At 39.6% G+C, this 23,282-nt stretch overlaps 1 protein-coding gene across 16 annotated transcripts in view; it reads left to right on the plus strand.

Moving 5' to 3' along the window:
* The window catches only part of Nek1 (NIMA related kinase 1), a 121,888-nt gene that overhangs the window by 32,229 nt on the left and 66,377 nt on the right, over positions 1 to 23,282 (plus strand). For 14 of the 16 annotated variants that reach the window (XM_075986816.1, XM_075986824.1, XM_075986818.1 and 11 more), the window contains 5 exons: positions 3,309 to 3,368; positions 3,841 to 3,900; positions 3,994 to 4,041; positions 4,197 to 4,271; positions 15,790 to 15,953. In XM_075986816.1, coding sequence (XP_075842931.1) covers positions 3,309 to 3,368; positions 3,841 to 3,900; positions 3,994 to 4,041; positions 4,197 to 4,271; positions 15,790 to 15,953 — 407 coding nt within the window. The remainder of the gene's footprint in view (positions 1 to 3,308; positions 3,369 to 3,840; positions 3,901 to 3,993; positions 4,042 to 4,196; positions 4,272 to 15,789; positions 15,954 to 23,282) is intronic. The other 2 variants (XM_075986817.1, XM_075986821.1) reach the window with 1 other exon arrangement.

Here is a 23,282-nt window from a genome sequence, read left to right on the forward strand (position 1 = left end):
CTGACCCTTTCAGCGGATTGATGCCCTCCCTCCGCCTTTCTTTCTCCCAGCATTCAGTTCCATCTTCCCCGCCTACCTAATTTCTGCCCTATCTACAGGCCAAGGCAGTTTCTTTATTCATTAACCAAGAAAAGCAACACAGACAGAAGGACCTCCCACACCAATAGGTAGATAGAAAAAAGTAAGAGCATTGCAATCAAGTAGATAAGAAAACTATCAAGGTCATAACAAGGGAATGGAATAAAAAAAACCCCACAGTTTCTGAAGTGGTTTAGTTTTTTGAAGCAGGGTTTTGCTGTCTCCTCAACTCAGCTTGAATGCTTGCTCTTCCTGTGCTCCTAAAAAGCTGAGATAGTGTTAGCTAGTGTACTGGCTGAGATTGTAAATAAATACCTGTTGTTTTCTTGAATGATTCCTTTTTAAATTAAAGAATATTCTCTCAACAAATATAAAATATTTTTTATATTCAGACTTCTTAAATATCTTAATATAGTAATATGTTTATTTATATAAATTAAAGCTAGCACATGTAGTTTTGTTGTTCTTATTAGGGGTTTTGTTGTTTTTCTTGAAGCCACCAGAGGGAGCTCCATGAACACAATTCTGTGATTGGGTTCATTTTTGCTTTTGTTTTTTGAGTGACAGAAAACAAAACCATTTCCTTAGTACAAAAACCATTTACTTAGTACAGTGTTTCTTTTTATCTCTTTAGTAAAGAGATAACATTCTGAAAGCACCCAGATACTCTCAGAGGAATAGCTTGGAATTTTATTCCATAAATACTTGAATAGTCTCTATGTAAGGTGATAGAGAAGATCAAAGAGGAACCTAATCTTTGCTTCCATATAACTTACCTCTGAAACCTCTACCTCTTGGGCTAAGGATATTTCCTAGGGCTGAGACTCATTCAGCAAGTGAAGGAGGGTGCTTACAACAAAAGCCTGCCAGCCTGCCTTGATCACTGCAGCTCACATAAGGTGTGGGGGGGGAAGAACACCAACTCTAGTGCTGTCCTCCCTGCTACGCAGAAGCCTGCATACACGGTACACACACAATAATAGGGGAGTCATTTAGGCCACAAAGCTCTTATTACATTAGTTTTTCTTCCCCCTTTTTTTCTTCAGTCTCTCAGGTCGTCCTTGAATTTATTTTCCTGACAGTTAAGACTATAGATGTGCGCTACCACTAGTTCATTAACGTTGATACTACACACTCATTTGATTTCTGTGGGGTACAGATTTGGAAACTAGTCTAACAGCCACATAGAGTTTTAACTGTGAAAGGTGTCAAAATGCTTAGTAAAAATAAAATGTCTTTTTTAGCCCTACAGTATTAACAAATACCATAAAGGAAAATAGAGTTGTAGCTGATTTATAATTATAAACTTTAGTGCCGTAAAAGAATAAGTAAAAGCTAAACATAAGAAAATAGCTATAATAAACAAGATAAACCAAGAACGTATCTGAGATTATGGGAACAGTAAGTATGTAAAAGGAAATATTCTTAGCCTTTTTAAGGAGCAGAAATTAACAGAGATGAACAATCCACATGAAAATCTGTGTTTTCTATATTCTTTGGTGGAAAATAAATTGGTCCAGCCTTTGGGGAAGGTGGAGTTCTCAAAATATAAATTATGATGCTACTCTTTAATTCCACTTTTTTTTTTAAAATTGGTCTTCTGGGATATTTGAGTATGAGCCAAAAAGGTATATGTAAGAAAGTTTCTTACAGACTATAGAATAGGAAAACTTAAAATCAACTTAAAATCTATCTCAGAATAATGGCTAAATAAATTAAATCTGGACTATTTCCTTGTTAATTTATTACCAATAATAGTAAATTATTGCTATCATGTGATTGTCAAGACATTATTAAAAATACTTTGCTATCAAATAAAACATTTTATAAAAAACAGAAAAGGTAAAATTAGGACTTTATATATTTATGTATGTATGTAAGTTTATAAAAATGTCTAGAATGATACTCATAAAAATATTGATAGGGGTTACCTCCAATATGAAACAACTATAAATTTTTATTGTTGTTTGAGTTTTATGTAATGAACATATATTGTACAATTTATTTTTTAAGAAAAAATTATTATTTGACTTTTGAAGTGATGTTTCATTATAGTTTTAGAATGGTTAAAATTAATATCCTTTGGGGGAGTAGCTCATGAGGCCCCATGAGGAAATACTAGAAAGTTAATGGCTTTTGGAGGAGGGAGTCACTTTTCTTAGGGTGTGTGCCCCTAATATATTGCTGATGCTTCATTGAATAGCCCCACACCTATGCATATATGGACAATTGGACTCAGTTATAAAAACAAAAAGGACAGGTAATTGGGAGGTATAAGTGGTGAGGGATCTAGGAGGAGTTAGTGGGGAGAGTTGGGAAGGAGTGTGCCTGATAAAAATCATGCTTGGGTGTAGTGATATTTCATTTGTATTTTATTTATTTTTTTAAAGATTTATTTATTTATTATGTATACAATATTCTGACTGCATGTGTCCCTGCAGGCCGGAAGTTGGCACCAGATCTTACTAGAGATGGTTGTAAGCCACCATGTGGTTGCTGGGAATTGAACTCAGGACCTCTGGTAGAACAATCAGTGTTCTTAACCGCTGAGCCATCTCTCCAGCCCTTCATTTGTATTTTAATAAACAACACTTATCTGAAGATCAGAGAGTAAAGCAGCCACTCTGGTCAGCCTTACAGACCAGGCAGTGGTGACACACACCTTTAACTGCCGTAGCCACACTAGTTTGCCATAGAAAACAGGCAGTAGTGGTGCATGCCCTTAATCCCAGCACTAGAGAGGAATATAAGATGGTTCAGGAGACAGCTCTCGGGTGCAGTGCAGTCTCATTCTGAGGATTCCTGGAGGCAGAATCGCCACTTGGGTAGAGGCGAGAGCAGTGGCTGGCTGTTTTGCTTTTCTGATCTTTAGGTTGAACCCCAATATCTGTCTCTGGATTTTTATTATTGTGCTACAGTTGGGGGTGTGTTGGAGGTGAGAACTGGGGAGTGTACATGATCATAATATACTACATAATATATGAAATTCTCATTAAATAAAATCTTCAAAAATATGTGTGTGCAGAGAAAACTAGTTGATGGTTTGAGTGTCGTCTTCCAGGTTGTTTAATATAAGGCATATCAACGAGTAGTGTCTGTCTAAAGTCAATGCATTTTAAAAGTTATGACTGTATTGGCTTTAACTTTTCTTACCTTAAACTTCCTGAAGTTTGTGATTTCCAAGAGTGCCTTAAATATTTATTTAATTTGTAGCTTTGTTTTTTATACAGCCCTATCAAATTCCAGCGAAGAAAATGTGTTCTGGAGAAGAAAAGAAGAAAATGTTTGAGGTATAAAGACATATATATGCTTATTTCAAAGCCTCACAAAACAGTTCTTAGACAACAGCAAAATCCACTAACGTTATTGATCCCTGGTTCTCAACTTTCCTAATCCCGTGACCCTTAAATACAGTTCCTCATTTTGTGGTAATCCCCAACCATCAAATTAGTTTCCTTGTTACTTTGTAACTGTAATTTTGCTACTGTTATGAATTTTAATATAAATATCTGTGTTTTCTGATGGTCTTAAGTGACCCCCATGGAAACGTCAGTTGATCCCCAGGGATCACAACCCACCAGTTGAGAACCAGTGTTATAGAGCCTCCAAACCTTTCTGCTTTGTGTCTTTCAAACAGATACTTTATTTTGTTCATCCTTTGGTTTTCCTCATCTCTTTGGGTATACCTTTCCTGTTGATATACTTTCTGGATGAAAATATAAAAAGGTAGAAATTATTGATAGAAGTGTTCTTTTGTTTAAGGAAGCAGCAAAGAAAAGAAAGTTGGAATTTATTGAGAAAGAGAAGAAGCAGAAGGATCAGGTAGCTTTTTGCTCTTGTTTATCTCCCTTTGCCTACATGTAGATGTAAACTTGGTAAAACTTGGGTTCTGAGAATATGTCTAAAATGTTACAGATTAGTTTCCTGAAGGCGGAGCAGGTGAAGAGGCAAGAGAAGCAGCGGGTAAGAGACTCCATCTCCACAGTGTAGCTCTGCCCTCCCCACACATGTAGTTTTAAAGGAAGTACACTGATTTTAATTTTATTGTTAAATGTATTCTGTATGTTTTGTATTAAGTAGTTGAAATGGTATTTTGTTTATTTCTCTTTCTCCAAAAGTTGGAGAGAATAAATAGGGCCAGGGAACAAGGATGGAGGAATGTATTAAGGGCTGGTGGAAGCGGTGAAGTAAAGGTAGGCATTTGATACTGATGGAGCTAAACTGTTGTTTGTCTTCAGTTTCTCCTTGTTCTTTAAAATCTCTATCCCTGGCTACTTTTGTTTTCTTGGTATATGGATAATGTTTACATAGAATTCTGTAATGTGCATGATGATTTATTCCTTACCTGTGTGTATTTGATAAATAATAATTAATATGTGACATTTATTAAAGTTAAAACTTTTGTGTTAAGGCTGTACTGCAGTTCCTTTTAGAGAACTCTCAAATCAAATACAAAATCAGATAATGCTTGTTAGAAGTTTTCATGTAATCTTGAAAATTAAGTTCTCAGGTTTTCTTAATTGGCCACTGTCAAACTCTCCAAGATAATAATAGCGACCCACTACGATGCTCTTCCGCCCTACTTGTGCTACACAGCAGAACTAATTTTGTAAGCGCATGGAGCCTGCTGGTTCTGGTGTCTTTGCTTTGGGGCTCCTCTCTACTGTCTAGCACCCCTGCTTTTCTTTTCCACCTCACCTCCGCCTCCATTCATTCACCTAGATAACCAATTGCCTAAATAGCCATTTACCTAGATTCTTTAATTCACACATTCCCTTTGGGCAAATCTGACTTTGTATCCTTAGGCAAATTAACTTTTCTGAGTTTATTTTCAGTGCTTAGAGCTTTTCTACTGGGGCTCAGATAGAAATGTCTTTACCCATCTTTGTTCTGTCAGAGACTTCTAGTTCTCCATTGTTTTCAAAAATACCACTTAACTTATACTGGTAAGCTGAATCCTGAAACAATCTATGGGATTCCCCTCCCTTGTATTCTCTCCTCTTGAGCTGTAAATACAGTTGTACTTACTGGCTCCTTTGATTAGATTATGTTATGTGATAAATGAGTGCTCCCACAATTACTTTGTCGGAGTAGACAGGAATGGGAAAAGAAGTGTAGGGAAGTCTACCACTACTGACCTGAAAGGCAGCAAGCACAGACACGGCAAGAAAGCATGGACGACTTCTGGATTATGACTGTTACGGTTTCCATCACCCAGTACTCCGGCTGGAACTTCCAGGTTCCAGGGCCGCGCATGTGCCAACAAGTGCTCAGACAGTTTATATAGCCAACCGGGGTCCTCAAGCCCTAAGTGACCTATATGCAGCATGGTCATGTCTCCTACACATGACGCAACCACGCATGAAGCAGCCACGTAAGCCCCTGTGCGCATGCGCTAGGCAGACTTTAAAAGCTGGATATGCCCACTCCACACTCTCCCTGCACCAACTTCCTTAAGCCTATGCACATATCTTTTTCTTTCTTAATAAACTCTTAAAGTGGGTTTTGTGGTGTGTTTTGTGATCCGTTCTCTCTCCTGCCCGGTAATGGGTGCCGAGACTCCATAGACTCTCCCGCCCCCTCTCCTGGGGCTGGGACCCTGGACCGGCTTTCTCCACAACAATCCACATTTACTTTTACGATCTACTGGTTGCCAACACCAGCTGCTTCAATCAGTGAGTTTTCCTTCTGGTCGTGTTAACCTTTTCTCCAACTGAGGACTTGACTGGTGAGCTCCCAGCAACCCTCTGCTGTTCCTAGAAATGGGGGGAATGCCGCCAACCACAGCCTTCATGGCTACGATTGAACTCTTCTCTGACATTCATCTCTGGTTGCTCCTCGCAGCTAAAAACTGAGATTTGGCACCCTGCTGTTCAGACCACTTGAAAGTGGTCCTGTCACCACTGTTTGGATATTTTTTCTTGGGCTGCCACTCGGACTGTGATCCTATCGCTGCCACCATTCGGGCCATCTGACCCTCGATGGGTCTTGAAATCATCCTGGCCTAATTCTCAACCCACGTGCTATTCCTGAGATGACTGATTAATTATCTTTTTTTTTTTTTTTGCCATTCTCACATTTTTAGCCATGGGAAACAAACCCTCAAAAGCTATCAGTTCACCCTCTCCCCTGGGTTGTCTTTTAGAGACCCTAAAACTGTAATGCTTAATGCCTTACTTATAGATTCCCACGCTTGTCCATCTTTGTTCTAATAAGGCCTAAGTACCCTTTAGATAATAACCTAAAGTGGCCACCTAATGCCACCTTTGATCCCCATACTCTGCGGGAACTTTCTAAAGATTGGCAGTACACAAGCAGGTGGAAGGAGTTTCCTTATATCCAAGCCTTTTCTATCTAAGTTCTAAGCCCCTGTCCTTACAAGCTCTTCACCTGCTCACATGTTCCCGGCTATGCCGTCTAAGCTGGAGGAACACCCGATTCAGCTCTGGACCCTGCTAATGAACTTCCACCTTTCCAACCTCAGCAGACAGTGTGGACGGGCTACTAAAAGTACGTGTTTCTTTCTCGCTCTCAGAACTCTCTCACATAGAACAAAAACTGGGTTTTTATTTGTCTAATTCTATGTCTTTCATAAGCTAATTTCAATACATTATCCAATCTTACATAGTCTCACCTTTCATCATATTTTTATGATCCTACTTCGTGAGGAGCACAGGTGAGTTTGGGAGCAGGCCAGAGTGCATGCAGATGAGGGCGCCATACTAATGCAGCAGCACCCCTTGCCAGGCAGTCCCCAGAAGGATCCACATGGGGATTGTAGCACCCCAGGTAGTATTTTAGATAAAGGTCTCCTTAAGGCTGCCCTCAAGCCAGTAAACTATGATAAACTCTTAGAGATTATTCAGGATATGAAGGAAATGGGTCTGCATTTTTAGAACGCCTCCCTAAAGCTCTGTTACTATATACTAAGCTAGATCCAAAGACCCCAGAGGGCCGGCAGTTCCTTATGACCCACTGTTTTCTTTTGTCTTGTTTTATCAGAGCTTCCCTGACATTAGGGTTAAACTTAGACGTTTGGAGACAGGCCCTTTGACCCCACAGGCAATAAGTAGTCCTCTTCTTTTTTTTTTTTTTTTTTTGTTCCTGTCCTGGAACTAGCTCTTGTAGACTACGCTGGCCTCACAGAGATCCACCTGCCTCTGCCTCCCGAGTGCTGGGATTAAAGGCATGTACAACCACCGCCCGGCTGACAGTAAGTAATGTTAAAGTTGGCTTTTAAGGTGTAACATGCAAGGAGTGATAAAGCCTGTAATCACAAATGTCAGATGATAGTCGAGGAGACTGACCGTCCTGTCCCTGCAGTCTCTGCTGTCCCTGCCGCTCCCTTGCCCCTGGGGCTCAAGAGTCGCCAGGCCCATGTTTCAAATGTGGTAAAACTGGGCATTGGGCCCAGGCGTGTCCTAATCGTCATATTGGCCTTACGAGACCATGTCCAAGGTGCCATAGGGAAGGGCATCGGTCAGTCAGTTGTCCTCTTGCGCATTGTGGCATGGAGACATCAAACACAAACAATTCCCTTTGACCTGACCACAACTGTCATCTGTAATAGGGAGCAATGGGTAAATACCACAGTATCTGACCCTCCCATCTCCTTTCCCTTGATTACTGGAGCCACATACTCGGTACTGAGGGATTTTTGGGGAACTATGTTTCCTAGTTTCTCTATTGTCAGGGTAGAGGGACAGCCTTATTACCTCATCAGACCCCACTATTTAATTGTATCTTTAGGGGTATTTATCTCACTCATTCATTTTATTTTTTCATTCTCAGCCTTCATTTATTTTATTTATTTATTAAAGATTTCTGTCTCTTCCCCACCACCGCCTCCCATTTCCCTCTCCCTCCCCCAGTGAAGTCCCCCTCCCTCTTCAGCCCAAAGAGCAATCAGGGTTCCCTGCCCTGTGGGAAGTCCAAGGACCACCCACCTCTATCCAGGTCTAGTAAGGTGAGCATCCAAACTGCCTAGGCTCCCACAAAGCCAGTACGTGCAGTAGGATCAAAACCCAGTGCCATTGTTCTTGAGTTCTCAGTAGTCCTCATTGTCTGCTATGTACAGCGAGTCCAGTTTTATCCCAGGCTTTTTCAGACCCAGGCCAGTTGGCCTTGGTGAGTTCCCAATAGAACATCCCCATTGTCTCAGTGTGTGGGTGCACCCCTCGTGGTCCTGAGTTCCTTGTTCATGCTCTCTCTCCTTCTGCTCCTGATTTGGACCTTGAGATTTCAGTCCAGTGCTCCACTGTGTTTCTCTGTCTCTGTCTCCTTTCATCGCCTGATGAAGGTTAATATTCAGGAGGATGCCTATATGTTTTTCTTTGGGTTCTCCTTCTTATTTAGCTTCTCTAGGATCACTAATTATAGGCTCAATGTCCTTTGTTTATGGCTAGAAACCAAATATGAGTGAGTACATCCCATGTTCCTCTTTTTGGGTATGGCTTACCACACTCAGTGTTTTCTATTTCTATCCATTTGCATGCAAAATTCAAGAAGTCCTTGTTTTTTACTGCTGAGTAGCACTCCAATATGTATATATTCCATACTTTTTTCATCCATTCTTACATTGAAGGGCATCTAGGTTGTTTCCAGGTTCTGGCTATTACAAACAATGCTGCTATGAACATAGTAGAGCATATACTTTTGTTATATGATAGGGCCTCTCTTGGGTATATTCCCAAGAGTGGTATTGCTGGGTCCAGGAGTAGGTTGATCCCGAATTTCCTGAGAAACCGCCACATTGCTTTCCAAAGTGGTTGCACAAGTTTGCATTCCCACCAGCAATGGATGAGTGTACCGCTTTCTCCACAACTTCTCCAGCAAAGGCTATCATTGGTGTTTTTTATTTTAGCCATTCTGTCAGGTGTAAGATGGTATCTTAAACTTGTCTTGATTTGCATTTCCCTGATCACTAAGGAAATTGAGCATGACCTTAAGTGTCTTTTGGCCATTTGAACTTCTGTTGAGAATTCTCTGTTCAGCTCAGTGCCCCATTTTATAATTGGCTTGATTAGCCTTTTAAGGTCTAGTTTCTTGAGTTGTTTATATATTTTGGAGATCAGACCTTTGTCAGTTGCGGGATTGGTGAAGATCTTCTCCCAGTCAGTGGGTTGCCTTTTTGTCTTAGTGACAGTGTCCTTTGCTTTACAGAAGCTTCTCAGCCTCAGGAGGTCCCATTTATTCAATGAGGCCCTTAATGTTTGTGCTGCTGGGGTTATACGTAGGAAGTGATCTCCTGTGCCCATGTGTTGTAGAGTACTTCCCACTTTCTCTTCTATCAGGTTCAGTGTGTTTGGACTGATATTGAGGTCTTTAATCCATTCGGACTTGAGTTTTGTGCATCACTCATTCATTTTAGTTTTGCCAAACTGCCTGGTACCTCTGTGGGAAAAGATATTTTAGCTAAAGTGAGAGCTTCCATTTCTTTTGCTCCTTCCACTCACCTCACCCCAGATTCGCCAACAGCTCCCCTCCTCCTCCTAGCCTCCCAACCTCCCAGCTCCAATGTCTCATTTCTTTTGCCAGCCTCTCAGGTGGATCCCAAGTCTGGGACACCCAAAACCCCTCTGTTGCTAAACACCATTTTCCCATTGTCATCCAATTGACAGGATTCTACCAGGTACATAACCCAAGCTCAGTACCCTCTCTCATTCCAGAGCCTTAGGAGACTGAAGCCTATCATCTCTGACCTTCTAAGGAAAAAGCTACTTCTACTTCACCCCACTTTTTCTCCTTTTAACACCTCTATACTTGCTTTAAAAACAAAAACAACCTAATGAACCTATTGCCTGGTTCAAGACCTCCGGCTCACTAATTCTGCAGTGGTCCCTCTTGATCCTTCAGTGCCTTACACACTTCTTTTCATTACCCCTCCAGGAACCTCCTACTTCCCAGTTCTAGATCTCAAGAATGCTTTTTTTCTCTATTCCTCTCAGCTCTCAATCTCAGAATATCTTTGCTTTCACCTGGACTGACCCTGACACTCACCTCTCCACACCACTCACCTAGACCATCCTTCCCCAGGGATTCCGGGACAGCCCACACCTATTTGGTCAGGCTTTAGCTTCTGATCTCCTCTTGTTGTCTCTCCCCAATCTAAACCATACAGTATGTAGATGATATTTTACTTTGCAGTTCTTCTTTAAACAGCAGCCAAACTGACTGCTCTTTTAAATTTCTTGTCCATTTGATCCTACTGCACATACTGGCTTTGTGGGAGCCTAGGCAGTTTGGATGCTCACCTTACTAGACCTGGATGGAGGTGGGTGGTCCTTGGACTTCCCACAGGTCAGGGAACCCTGATTGCTCTTCCGGCTGATGAGGGAGGGGGACTTGATGGGGGAAAGGGAAGGAAATGGGAGGCGGTGGTGGGGAAGAGACAGAAATCTTTAATAAATAAATAAATTAAAAAAATAAAATAAATAAATTTCTTGTCCAAAAAGGGCTATAGATAGCCTCTCACCTTCTAGGTCCAACTGCCTGCCTCTCAGGTCCTTTACTTGGGATTAACCATTATCCCCACCGAAAGGTATTACCCTAGATAGAAAAAAAACTAATCCAGTCCCTTGCAGTCCCTTCTACAAAAGAGATGTTATCGTTCCTGGGAATAGCTGGCTTCCCTCTTTTTCTCTCCTTGCTCACCCCTTGTAAGAGGCTGCTTTCAGCTCTCCACACAAGCCCTTCCACTACCCCATTATAAGCCCTTCCAGAGGCTCCAAGCCTGTAATTTCAATAAGAGTAATCTAACTAAGGGGAACGTATCCTTAATTATGAAACCACAAGAAATGAACTCCCTAGAACCAGCGAAGTCTGAGGTCCTGAGCCTCAGATACAAATGTAGCCTTGGGACAGCTAAATATACATATCTTAAACCATGTACCTATCCAAATTAGTGAATTAGGACGTATTAAATAGATATTGTTTTAAGTTGCTTAGTTTGTGATTTTTTTTTTGGTTTTTCTTTGTATTATCATTTTTGCTATGACAGTGAGCCAGCTGTTGCTCAGCTTTTAATTAAACTGTTTATTCACCTGTGTGCCCCCATTGGCCTCTCAGTGTTGAAACAGGCAATTGGTGGCTATCATAATGATACACATTACATAGTGTTTTAAGTAATTCAGTTTTATCTGAGTAGCCCTTACTACTTCCTGGTCAATAAGAAATAATTCAGAATTTTGTCCTTGGTTAAAAATTAGCTTAACTTGTATTTAACTGTAGGTCCAGGACTCCTATTCAATATTTTTTGTACCAAATTTAACATTAGTGTTGAGATTTTGATGGTTGCTTACTTATTCCTTTAAGTACAATTTTTTTAGATGTATTTTGTTTTTATGTGTGAGAGTGTTTTGCCTGCATGTACGTATGTGCACCTCATGCATTCTGTTGACCACTGAAATTTGAAGCAGGTGTCACATCCCCTGGAACTGGAGTTACAGTTGGTTTTGAGCCACCGTGTGGGAACTTAATCGAACCCAGGACTTTTGCAAGAGCAATAAGTTTTTCTAATTGCTGAGTGAATTCTCCAGCCCCATTTTTCATACTCTTTGACAAAACCATAGTGAAGTATTTCCCCCTCCACCTCAGCCAGCTGAGCCCCTGTTCCAATAATGCCTGCAACTTTCTCATAATGTGGTATTGTGGCTCTTTTTTAAATTTTATTTATTTTTATTTTATATGCATTAATGTTTTGCCATGGGTGTCAGGTTCCCTGGAACTGGAATTACAGACAGTTGTGAGCTGTCATATGGGTGCTGGGAATTGAACCCGGGTCCCCTGGAAGAGCAGTCAGTGCTCTTAATCACTGAGTCATCTCTCCAGCCCTGGCACTGTGGCTCTTATAAGATGATAAATTTTTGTTTGCTTTTTGTTTTCTCAAGACAGGGTTTCTCTGTGTATCTTTGGCTGTCCTGCAACTCACTTTGTAGACCAGGCTGACCTCGAACTGAGATCTGCCTGCTTCTGACTCCCGAATACTGAGATTAAAGGAGTGCACCACCACCACCTGGCAAGATGATGAATTTTATAAGTCTTGTTTGGTAATGTAGCAACATTTGTGAATAGTTGGGTACTATGTCTTTGATAATGTTTATTTCACTTTGTAGAATTCTGTAATTCTTCCACAATACAAGTCAGCTCTGTTCTTGTCTGTACCTATTCCTAAGTTTAAAATATTTACTCTGTCGGGCTGTTTGCTTTCTGCATAGTTGCTAAGGACCTGGAGTTAAAGTGTAATGTGAGTCAAACTAAGGAAATTCACAAAGGAGAGATGAATTAAAACTGAAAATTAAGATAATGCAAAATTAGTAATTTTATTATGTACAGACAGTGGTACTCGATAGTATAAATAACTATCTTTATTGCACATTGCAAAATCCAGTACTTCTTGGCTGCTTCTGGCTTTTTTGTTTGTTTGGTTTTGGAGTAGTTTTGTTTGCTTGGTTTTGTTTTGTCTTGTTCTTAAACTCACAACTAGAGAACATCATTAGAAGCAGGAGGATTAAGATTCTTGATAGACTGTCTCTCCTAGAAATGGGTGTATAAATAAGGCCAGAACAATGGCAATATCAATGTACTTATTAATGTGGAAGGGGAGAAGTTTTGTGGGGTTTCACCCCAAGACATAGAATTACAGGCAGCTATTGACTGCTGGAAGAAAGAGAATTAGTCCCTCCCAGAGATGAGCCCCCTTATTGATTGTCCAATGTAGAGAGGTCATCCCAGAAACAATATGCACACAAACAGCAGAAGCTGTACGCACACACGTGTACACACACACACACACACATACCAATAAAGAAAAAGAAGCCATCAACTTTGGAGCGGAATCGTGGCTGGAGAGGAGGGAAGTGATGTAGTTCTATTTCAATTAAAACACCTTTTTAAAAAATTAGCACTAGAAAAGTAAAATGAATAATTGTTGCCTTTAAGAAGGTTCAAGGTAGAATCTGCATGCAAATCTCCACCATAGCAGTAGACTGGATCAGTGACTACAGGAGCATGAGGGCTCTGTCCTGCAGTAATGGGAAGCACATTCATCGATTTAGCCAACTGTGTGTGAAGGTGCTCACCACCCGTCCCAGTGACCTGAGTTGGGGCCATAGGATCCACACAGTGGAAGGAGAGAACTGACTCGTGTGTTGTCCTCTGACCTCTGCACATGCTCCATAGCACATAGACACACAAATGTGCAAACACAAACTAAAATATTTAAGACCTTCGTCAACCTGTGCTTGTAATAGGTAAATTTATTGTTTATGAGCTGCGCCTCAGTAAAGGTGATCTTTAGATTGTGTTGCTCCAGTATCTAACGCAGTATTTTGACATTTTGTAGACATCTGCAGAGGTTCCCCTACTTTCACTTCATTAGAAAGATGCATTAGTTTCATTTAAAGTCAAGATCTTACTCAAGATCTTATTGAACTGAGTGTTTTGTAGAAGTTTTGTAGAAGCTGTGACCACCTTTTAACAGAATTCTGACTTTTTTAAAAAAGATTTATTTAGTATGTATACAGTACAGTGTTCTGTCTGCGTGTATGCCTGCACGCTAGAAGAGGGCACCAGATGTCATTATAGATGGTCGTGAGCCACCTCGTGGTTTCTGGGAATTACACTCTGGAAGAGCAGTCAGTGCTCTTAACCTCTGAGTCATCTCTCCAGCCTGAATTCTGACTCTTACAGTGAACATTTTTTAAAAAATTTCATACCCGTGTATGTGCATATAGAAGGTGAGTTTGTGGGTGGAGACCTAAAGAGGGTGTTAGATGTTTTGGAGCTGGGGTTACATGTGGTTCTGAGCCCCTTATACGGTGATGAGATGCAAACTCTGGTCCTCTGGGAGAGTAGCATGCCCTCGTACTCCCTGAGCTATGTCTCTGGTCTCTTAGAGCACAGATTTTGAGGATGTATGAGAAGAACTCGTGATGGAACTTCGCACTTAATTATCTTTCTGATTTCTACCAACTTTTATTTTGTTATTTTAATATCTTTCATTAACTTCTCTTGAACTGGTTTTTAAAATATACTTTCTCATAAATTTTTATGTACAATATCAAGATGTTAAGACAAATCTCCTCTCATTGGACTTCCCAGAAGCTTATTTTATTAGATTCTAATATTCTGTTTTTTTTTTTTTTGCTGGGGGGGGGTGGTTGAAGCAGGGTTTCTCCGTGTAGCCCTGGCTATCTGAAAACCTACTTTGTAGACCAGACTGGCCTCAAACTCACAGAGAACCTCCTGCCTCAGACTTGAGAGTGCTGGGATGAATATTTTTGAAAGATAACCCTTCAACTTTCCTCTCTTGACTTAAGTACTGTTAACCTCTATATGTGAGATCATTGATTTTTCTCTTTTCTTCCACCAAATTTCTTTAGTAACTGGCCAGTCATACACGCCTTTAATTCCAGCACTCAGGAGGCAGAGGCAGGCGATTCTCTGTGAGTTTGAGGCCAGCCTGGTCTACAGAGCAGGTTCCAGGACAGGCTCCAAAACTACACAGAGAAACCCTGTCTCAAAAAACAAACAAACTACTACTACTACTAATAGTTTCTATAGTATTGCACTCTTCATTTGCATTCATCTCTTAACCGTGTCTAGCAGCTTTCTTTAGTAGGGGTTCTTCTGTCTTGAGTCCTTAGATTTTTACTTTTATCATTGTTCATTTCTGCAGAAAATGGACAAGTCTGTTCAGCATTTATCTTTTCATTGACATCTTTTCTTGTTTTCTTGCCTTACTGTTGTACAGCAGCCCGCTAACCAGTTTTTCTGCTTTTGTCTCTCATTTCTGCTTATGTGTGTAGGATTGACTTAATGATATTAAAATGTTCCGGTCACTGGAAAGTTTAGAAATGCTGCCTGCCTTTTTCAGTGTCTAATGCTCTGCTTATCCTCCGTGCTGTGTTGTGATCTACTTCCTTCCTCTCCGAGTGCAGCATGCACACAAACACACGCATACTTTATTTTAGTCACCTTGACTCTTCTGGGTTTTTTTTAACCTTATTATCAAAACTAGGTTAAATAATCTTTCTCCAAGACTTTTAAAATAGATTTTTACCTGTGGCCATTTTCTTTGTAGTTTGTGAATCTCCTTACTTCAGGGTGTAACTACGTCACTCCTTTGTCCATTCACCATAAGACTGGAATGCTGCTTTACATTGTGTTTTTTTTTCAATTTGTTTGAAAAGTACTAAGAGTAGATATATTTTCCCTGTTCTGTATGCATATAAAATATATGTAAGTCATGTATTCACCTTCGTATCTACTTGAATTGAAGAATAGATTTGGAGTCTATCAAAAGTCACAGTTTGTTAAATAAGATTTTTAACTGTGATATAATCAAATTCTTCTTGACTTCTAAACCGCATATCAAGCTTCATAGAACTGAATTGTAAAATGTAGGATGTAAACAGTTCAAAGCTTCATAATTTAGATTTTTCCATATTTCTATGAATTTACTGACATCTTAATGTTTTTATTTGCCACATTGTTATTCTTTACTGTTAGTAGCAAGACTTCTAGAATACTGATTGCTTATGTAGGAAAATATTTTACTTTTGGCTGTGTTTTTATTAATATGTTAAAACTAGGTAATTACTATTTTTAAAGCTAAGCATAGAAATTGACTTTCTCTTTTAAGGATGGCTCAGGCCTCTCAGGCCCTACAAGATAAACATGGCACGTAAGAATTCTTTGTTTAATCCCCAGACTCCCTTTTTTGGCAGTGGAGGGGCTGTCTCTCCATCACCTTGTTCTTCTCGAGGACAGTATGAACATTACCATGCCATTTTTGATCAAATGCAGCGACTGAGAGCGGAAGATAATGAAGCGCGATGGAAAGGAGACATATATGGGCGCCGGCTTCCAGAAAGGTACGGCTCTGCTGAAAGGTGCTTTCATGAAGCTGCGCTTCTGTGCTTCAGAGAAAGTAGTGAAAGTCATTGTGAGTATTTATCGCCAGAGGAGTTCCACTTGAACTTCATCCAGGGTTTCCCAATGGGGCTGCAGGTCATCACCATTTCCCCGATGCTGATGCCATAGAGAAGCTTTGAAAAAATTGAAGACCATGCCTAAACAAGCCAGTGCAAACAGATCGGATTGTGATGATCCATGCATTCATCCTGTGTGTAATTCTGTCTTTTATCATATCTACACTTGGTGTTTTCTCCACTGTTTACACAGAACATTTTTTATTCCCTAGATACTATAAATCTTCAAGTGCAAATTTGACCCTTGATTACATTATGACAAATGTGTAGCTGTTCACGTTGGCCTGATTATTGTGGCTTATTTTAATGTTTAGATAGGACATACTGTTCAAAGGAGCATGTGATAACTTTCTGCCAGCATATGGTTATAATAATTTCATCCACTTGCTTTGAATAAATTACAGCATAAATTTAAATAGAATCACACTTTTCATAAAACTCCAAAGCATAGCCGGGCGGTGGTGGCGCACGCCTTTAAACCCAGCACTCTGGAGGCAGAGGTAGGCGGATCTCTGTGAGTTCGAGGCCAGCCTGGTCTACAAGAACTAGTTCCAGGACAGGAACCAAAAAACTACGGAGAAACCCTGTCTCGAAAATCCAAAAAAAAAAAAAAATCCAAAGCATATCTATTTTTTGTCTTTTCCTCATTCCTACCTTCTCTTTATTGTCTTAAGACATTTCCTCTTCACATTCATCTCCATTTATATCTCTTCATGATCCTTTTCATCAGATTTTTTCATTGAATGAACTTGATGATAATTGGGAATGGCTGTACTTTGTGTAATTTTTTTTCTTCAAGTATGCATATGTGTTTGTTTAGAAATTCCCATTCTATAAAACTTTCTGATGAGTGAAGAGCAGGTCACACGATGAATTTTTAGTTATCCTTTTGAGCATGGCGGTGGTGGCGCACGCCTTTAATCCCAGCACTCGGGAGGCAGAGGCAGGCGGATCTCTGTGAGTTTGAGGCCAACTTGGTCTACAAGAGCTAGTTCCAGGACAGGCTCCAAAGCCACAGAGAAACCCTGTGCTTTTCTTGTGATTTTAAAGTGTTATAGACAAAGTCTTTGATTTGTTTCTTTGTTATAACCTCATATTTAAGGTGGATTTTTTACAGTAATTAATCGGGCTTTCTTTTGACACCTCCACTCCTGACAGTCTCTGTTACTGGTATTTAAAGGGATTGTTAATGTATGCTGGTTAGTGTGTGTCACTGGTATTTAAAGGGATTGTTAATGTATGCTGGTTAGTGTGTGTCACTGGTATTTAAAGGGATTGTTGATGTATTCTGGTTAGTGTGTGTCACTGGTATTTAAGGGGATTGTTGATGTATTCTGGCTAGTGTGTGTCACTGGTATTTAAGGGGATTGTTGATGTATTCTGGTTAGTGTGTGTCACTGGTATTTAAGGGGATTGTTGATGTATTCTGGTTAGTGTGTGTCACTGGTATTTAAGGGGATTGTTGATGTATGCTGGTTAGTGTGTGTCACTGGTATTTAAGGGGATTGTTGATGTATTCTGGTTAGTGTGTGTCACTGGTATTTAAGGGGATTGTTGATGTATTCTGGTTAGTGTGTGTCACTGGTATTTAAGGGGATTGTTGATGTATGCTGGTTAGTGTGTGTCACTGGTATTTAAGGGGATTGTTGATGTATTCTGGTTAGTGTGTGTCACTGGTATTTAAGGGGATTGTTGATGTATGCTGGTTAGTGTGTGTCACTGGTATTTAAAGGGATTGTTGATGTATGCTGGTTAGTGTGTGTCACTGGTATTTAAAGGGATTGTTGATGTATTCTGGTTAGTGTGTGTCACTGGTATTTAAGGGGATTGTTGATGTATTCTGGCTAGTGTGTGTCACTGGTATTTAAGGGGATTGTTGATGTATTCTGGTTAGTGTGTGTCACTGGTATTTAAGGGGATTGTTGATGTATGCTGGTTAGTGTGTGTCACTGGTATTTAAAGGGATTGTTGATGTATTCTGGTTAGTGTGTGTCACTGGTATTTAAGGGGATTGTTGATGTATGCTGGTTAGTGTGTGTCACTGGTATTTAAGGGGATTGTTGATGTATGCTGGTTAGTGTGTGTCACTGGTATTTAAAGGGATTGTTGATGTATGCTGGTTAGTGTGTGTCACTGGTATTTAAAGGGATTGTTGATGTATGCTGGTTAGTGTGTGTCACTGGTATTTAAGGGGATTGTTGATGTATTCTGGTTAGTGTGTGTCACTGGTATTTAAGGGGATTGTTGATGTATTCTGGCTAGTGTGTGTCACTGGTATTTAAGGGGATTGTTGATGTATGCTGGTTAGTGTGTGTCACTGGTATTTAAAGGGATTGTTGATGTATGCTGGTTAGTGTGTGTCACATCATGTTTTTCAATTCGTGCCACGTTCCTTTCTTCCTTATTTTTGAGTTCTATACTTTGTCTGATTTTTGTGGTTTAAACTGAGCATATTTTTGTGATTCCATTCCATTCTTAGTATTTCAATTACATGCTTCCTTTGTAAACTTTTCCTTAGAGGTTGTCTTAGATTTTGCAGTACACAAGTAAGACAAACCCAAGTTCTCTTTTACATTATGTTTATACATTATAACCTCAGAATGCTTCTAATTCCTGCCTGCTATCCGTTATATTATTACTGTCATTTATGCCACTTACATCTCAGTGTGCATGGATATGCATAGACATGTAATAAGCTACTGCTTCATTGCTGTTACTATAGACAAGCTGGTATCTGGTAGGAAAAAGTAAAACAACTTCTCATCTTCACTTCTTCCTTCCTGCATGCTGCTTCTTTACTTTACTTCTCTCAGAAGAACTTGGTTTAACATTTCTTGTAAAGCAGCTGTAATGACAACAGCTTTCTTCAAGTTTTGTCCGAGAAAGTCTTTAGCTCACTTCTTGTTACAATAATATTTAGAGTTTAGAGTTTAAGTGGGTATTTTTTTTTCTTTCAGCAGTTAAATATTTTCCTCACTTTATTCTTTGCCTTCTTTGGGGGAATAGTTGAATGTAATTCTTAGATGCTCTTCTGTATGTTTGTGTTTTCCTCTTTTAAGACTTTATCTTTGATTTCCCAAAGCTTGGCTATGGAAGGATTTTTCTGTTTGTTTATGTGGGAATTTGCTGCAGCTTGTTCTCAGTTCCCTGTGTGTGTGTTTTGACATGAATCCAGGGTCTTCAGAGGCATTATTGTTTTAAGCAATGTCTGTCTAATGTTCCACAGCATGCATGTTGCACCTTTTGTAATGTTCCACTGTTCTTGTGTTCTCTCTGTGTATGTATCTCTTTTATTTTCTCTGTTTATAAATGCCTTTTTACTATACCCTCAAGATTAGAGACTCTCTGTTTAGCCTTGTCCAATCCAGTGATGAGCCCCGCAGAGGCAGTCTGCATTTCCACTAGAGTGGATTTGGGTTTGGACATTCTATTTGCATTTTTTTTCTTGAAATTTTATGCTTCTGCTTACATTGTCATCTGTTCTTGCATGTTATGTACTTTTTCTATTAAAATATGCTTTTAGGAGAAGACAAGCTTTTCTTATGTTTGTTAACTGTTTCTGTCTTCTTTTGCCTAGAATACCTTGCCTCTGTTAACTTTGAATACTTAGAACCTAGTTATTATTATGGCCTTAGTGTAGGTTAGGTAACTAGTTCTGTAAACTAGAAAATAAAAATTAAATGTGATAATTTTGGCATAGAAGCTAATATATAAAATATATATTAGCCTATATATTTTGAATATTAAACTGTGGAAAAAGTTGGACCGTATCATCTTAGAGCAGTGGTTCTCAACCTTCCTAATGCTGTGACCCTTTATTTAATGCAGTTTCTCATGTTGTGGTGATCCCCAATCATAAAACTATTTTCATTGCTACTTCATAATTGTAATATTGCTACTGTTATGAATCATAAAGTAAACATCTGATATGCAGGATATCTGATGTGTACCCCCTGTTAAAGGATCTTTCACTCCCCCCCATCACAGGGGTCTCAACCCAGAGGTTGAGAACCACTGCATTAGACTATAGATTATACTTTTGAGGGCTAGAGAGCTAGCTCAGCTGATAAATACATTTTAGGTAAACTTCATTCATATGTTTGTTATAGTGATATTTGCTCCTGAGTTAAATTATAAAGAATTAATGTTATATAGTAAATTTTCTTTAAACAGGAACACAGAAAACAAGGTTATAAATTATTCTGCTGACAAATGTGACAGACTTGCAGGAATTTAATTGTATTTTTTTTAGCATCAGTGGCTCAGTATTCATTAATTCAGTTTTAGTAGTGACCTTGTAGAACATAAACTATCAATCATGATGATTGACCATATTAGTAATTTAGTTATTACCAACACTGTGAAACAGATAGTAGTATTCTTGCTACTTTACAGATTAAGAAATTGAGGCAATATATAATTCAGTGTTTGAAAGTCCCATAACTTATCTATTAGTAAAAACAAAGGAGTTGAAACTGAATTCTTCATGTTTGCTTGTACTTTACGGTGTTATTTTTCTCTGCCTTCCTAGTGTGACTAGGCTAGTATGACTGTCCTTACATCTCTGTCCTAATGACATACCTATTAGCCTCTTGACTATTGGGACCTCAAGTAGAGTACAACTGCCTTTTAAGAAGTGATTTGGTGCCTCTTTACATTTGTGTTTTTAAACTGCTTTACTTTTCTACCCCCTCTCCTGATTCCAGTCCACTAGGTACCTTTAAGTAGAAAGGAAGCTTAGTGAATACTCTTGTTTTCTGTTCCCTGTTATCTTTCTGTCACTGGACTATTGTGTCTGAAAGCAGTGAATCATTTGTTACCTAGATTATTGCCTACTTTATGCTTTTTCACCTCTTGAAGTATTTGTAATCCTTCAAAAATTTTAAATTCCTCTTGTAGTAATAAATTTGAGTCATGATTATAATGTATGGTGTTCCCACCACTATCTTGCTGCTACTTCTCGTATTTATAAAAAGAAAAGGAAAGAAAATCACCCACCCCCTTTCTTTTTTGCTACAGGAAATGAAAGGCTTGTCTTAGAATAACTTTCCCAATGAAAGAACACCACAGTTTTTCTCTTTCAACACCATAGCTGTGTTGATGTCCTTATCCCTTTCTGCCACAATTCTTAGCTCATTTTAACATCTTTGTATGTTGTTATCTAGTCTCTAGTTTCCTCCTATATATCTCTGAGTCATTACATACAGTTCTACTGTTGGTAATATAGGACAATTCCTGATACTAAGTGCTATACAATATCTTTGCATCTGAATTCCTTTCTTTCTATTTTTTTTTGGTGTTTGTTTAGTTTTTGTTTTGATACAGGGTGTCTTTGTCACTGTTCTATTGCTATGAAGAGACACTATGACCACACCAGCTCTTATAAAAGAAAACATTTTATTGGGGCTGGCTTACAGTTTCAGAGGTTTAGTCCATTATCATCATGATGGGAAGCATGGTGGCGTGCAGGCAGACATGGTGCGTGAGAAGGAAGCTGAGCGGTCTACATATGGATCCACAGGCAGCAGGAAGAGAGGGAGACACTGTCCTGACTTGGACTTCTGAAACCCCACAGCCTACCCAAGTGACACACTTCCTCCAACAAGGCCCTGGTCTTAATCCTGTCAAATAGTCCTACTCACTCTCTTTGAAACTGTGGGGCCGTTTTCATTCACATCACCACGCAGGGCCTCTGCATAGTCCTGACTGTCTGGGAACTCAACAGAGATCGGCCTGCCTCTGCTTCCTGAGTGCTGGTTTTAAAGGCATGTGCTACTGCGCCTGGCCAATTCATCAGAATTCTTACTAGAGTTTAATGAAGAGAATGAATAAGTAAATTCTTTTCTCCTTATCCCCATGAGCCTTCTGCAATAGATAGTTTGTGCCCACAGTTTAACACTTTTACTTCTTTAAAGATTCTGAGCGCTAATACATAAGAATGTGTGTTATAGATTATTTAGATTATTAATTAACATAGATTATTATTAACATAAGTTACAGAATTACTCAAACTGTTATTTTCATCAGGAAACTTTGCTTCCTGGAACTCTGTTTTAGACATTGTGGTAGTCAGGGCGACTGTTACCGTAATAAACACCATGACCAAAGCAGCTTGGGGAGGAGAGCGCTTGTTCATCTTAACACTTCCACATCACAGCTCTTCATCAAAGGAAGTCAGGAGAGGAGCTCAATCAGGGCAGGAACCTGGGGCGGGAGCTGGTGCAGAGGCCATAGAGGGGTGCTGCTTACCAGCTTGCTCAACCTGCTTTTTTATAGAACCCAGGACTGCCTGCCCAGGGATGTAACCACTCACAAGGGGTTGGGCCCTCCCCCGTCAATCACTAATTAAGAAAATGCCTTGCAGCCTGATCTTATAGAGGCATTTTCTCAACTGAAGCTCCCTCTGTGATGGTTCTAGCCTGTGTCAAGTTGCTATAGAAGCAGCCAGTACGGTCATCGTTACATCTTCAGAGGTTGATATGACAAATAGTTGACACTTAGCAATTCTTTGTTTAATAAATCAGAAGAGAAATTATGTTTAAATAATCATTAAAGATTTTAAGTGTGTGTTTGAAAATAGACAGTCATATAAGCCAGCTTATTTAAACCAACTGAGGAAATAGCAGTTGAGTGAAGCTACACTTTTAAATACAAAGTGTCATGTATACATAAGCAGTGTGCCAATCTATAAATCAAGGCTGCTGTCCATATGATCATGTTCTGACGTACTGTGCAGTAATTCTACTAGGGTATGCTAGTTGGCGTGTTATACTGTCAAACGCTACACAGACCATGTCTTGGAATGACAAACACGCTTTACTTCTGTGAATGTTGAAGCCAAGGCCATCGTGATGCAAAGCAGAGAGATTGGAGGCTTTATCTAATTGCAGGTGGGGACTATGCTTCCAAGACCCACAGATGATGTGTCCCAGCATGATACTCCATCTACCCTCTTTGAGCTCAGCCTTACGTAAACAGGGAAGTAGCAGAGCAGGTTGCCAGCTTACCTGGATACATGCAGAGACATGCTGAATTCAGACCAGATGCCCCTTATTGATCTCAGTTTTATAGTGCATTATATATGTCTGAGAGAGGATAGCATATGTGTCCTTCAGAGGCATGAACTAATCTCTTGTTATTACAAACATACTCAAGCTCACATAGCTTTGGATTTCAGAAATGTCATGTGGAACTACAGTAACCATCTGGAAG

This window comes from Microtus pennsylvanicus, chromosome 9 (assembly GCF_037038515.1).
Source record: "Microtus pennsylvanicus isolate mMicPen1 chromosome 9, mMicPen1.hap1, whole genome shotgun sequence".
NCBI classification, from domain to species: domain Eukaryota; kingdom Metazoa; phylum Chordata; class Mammalia; order Rodentia; family Cricetidae; genus Microtus; species Microtus pennsylvanicus.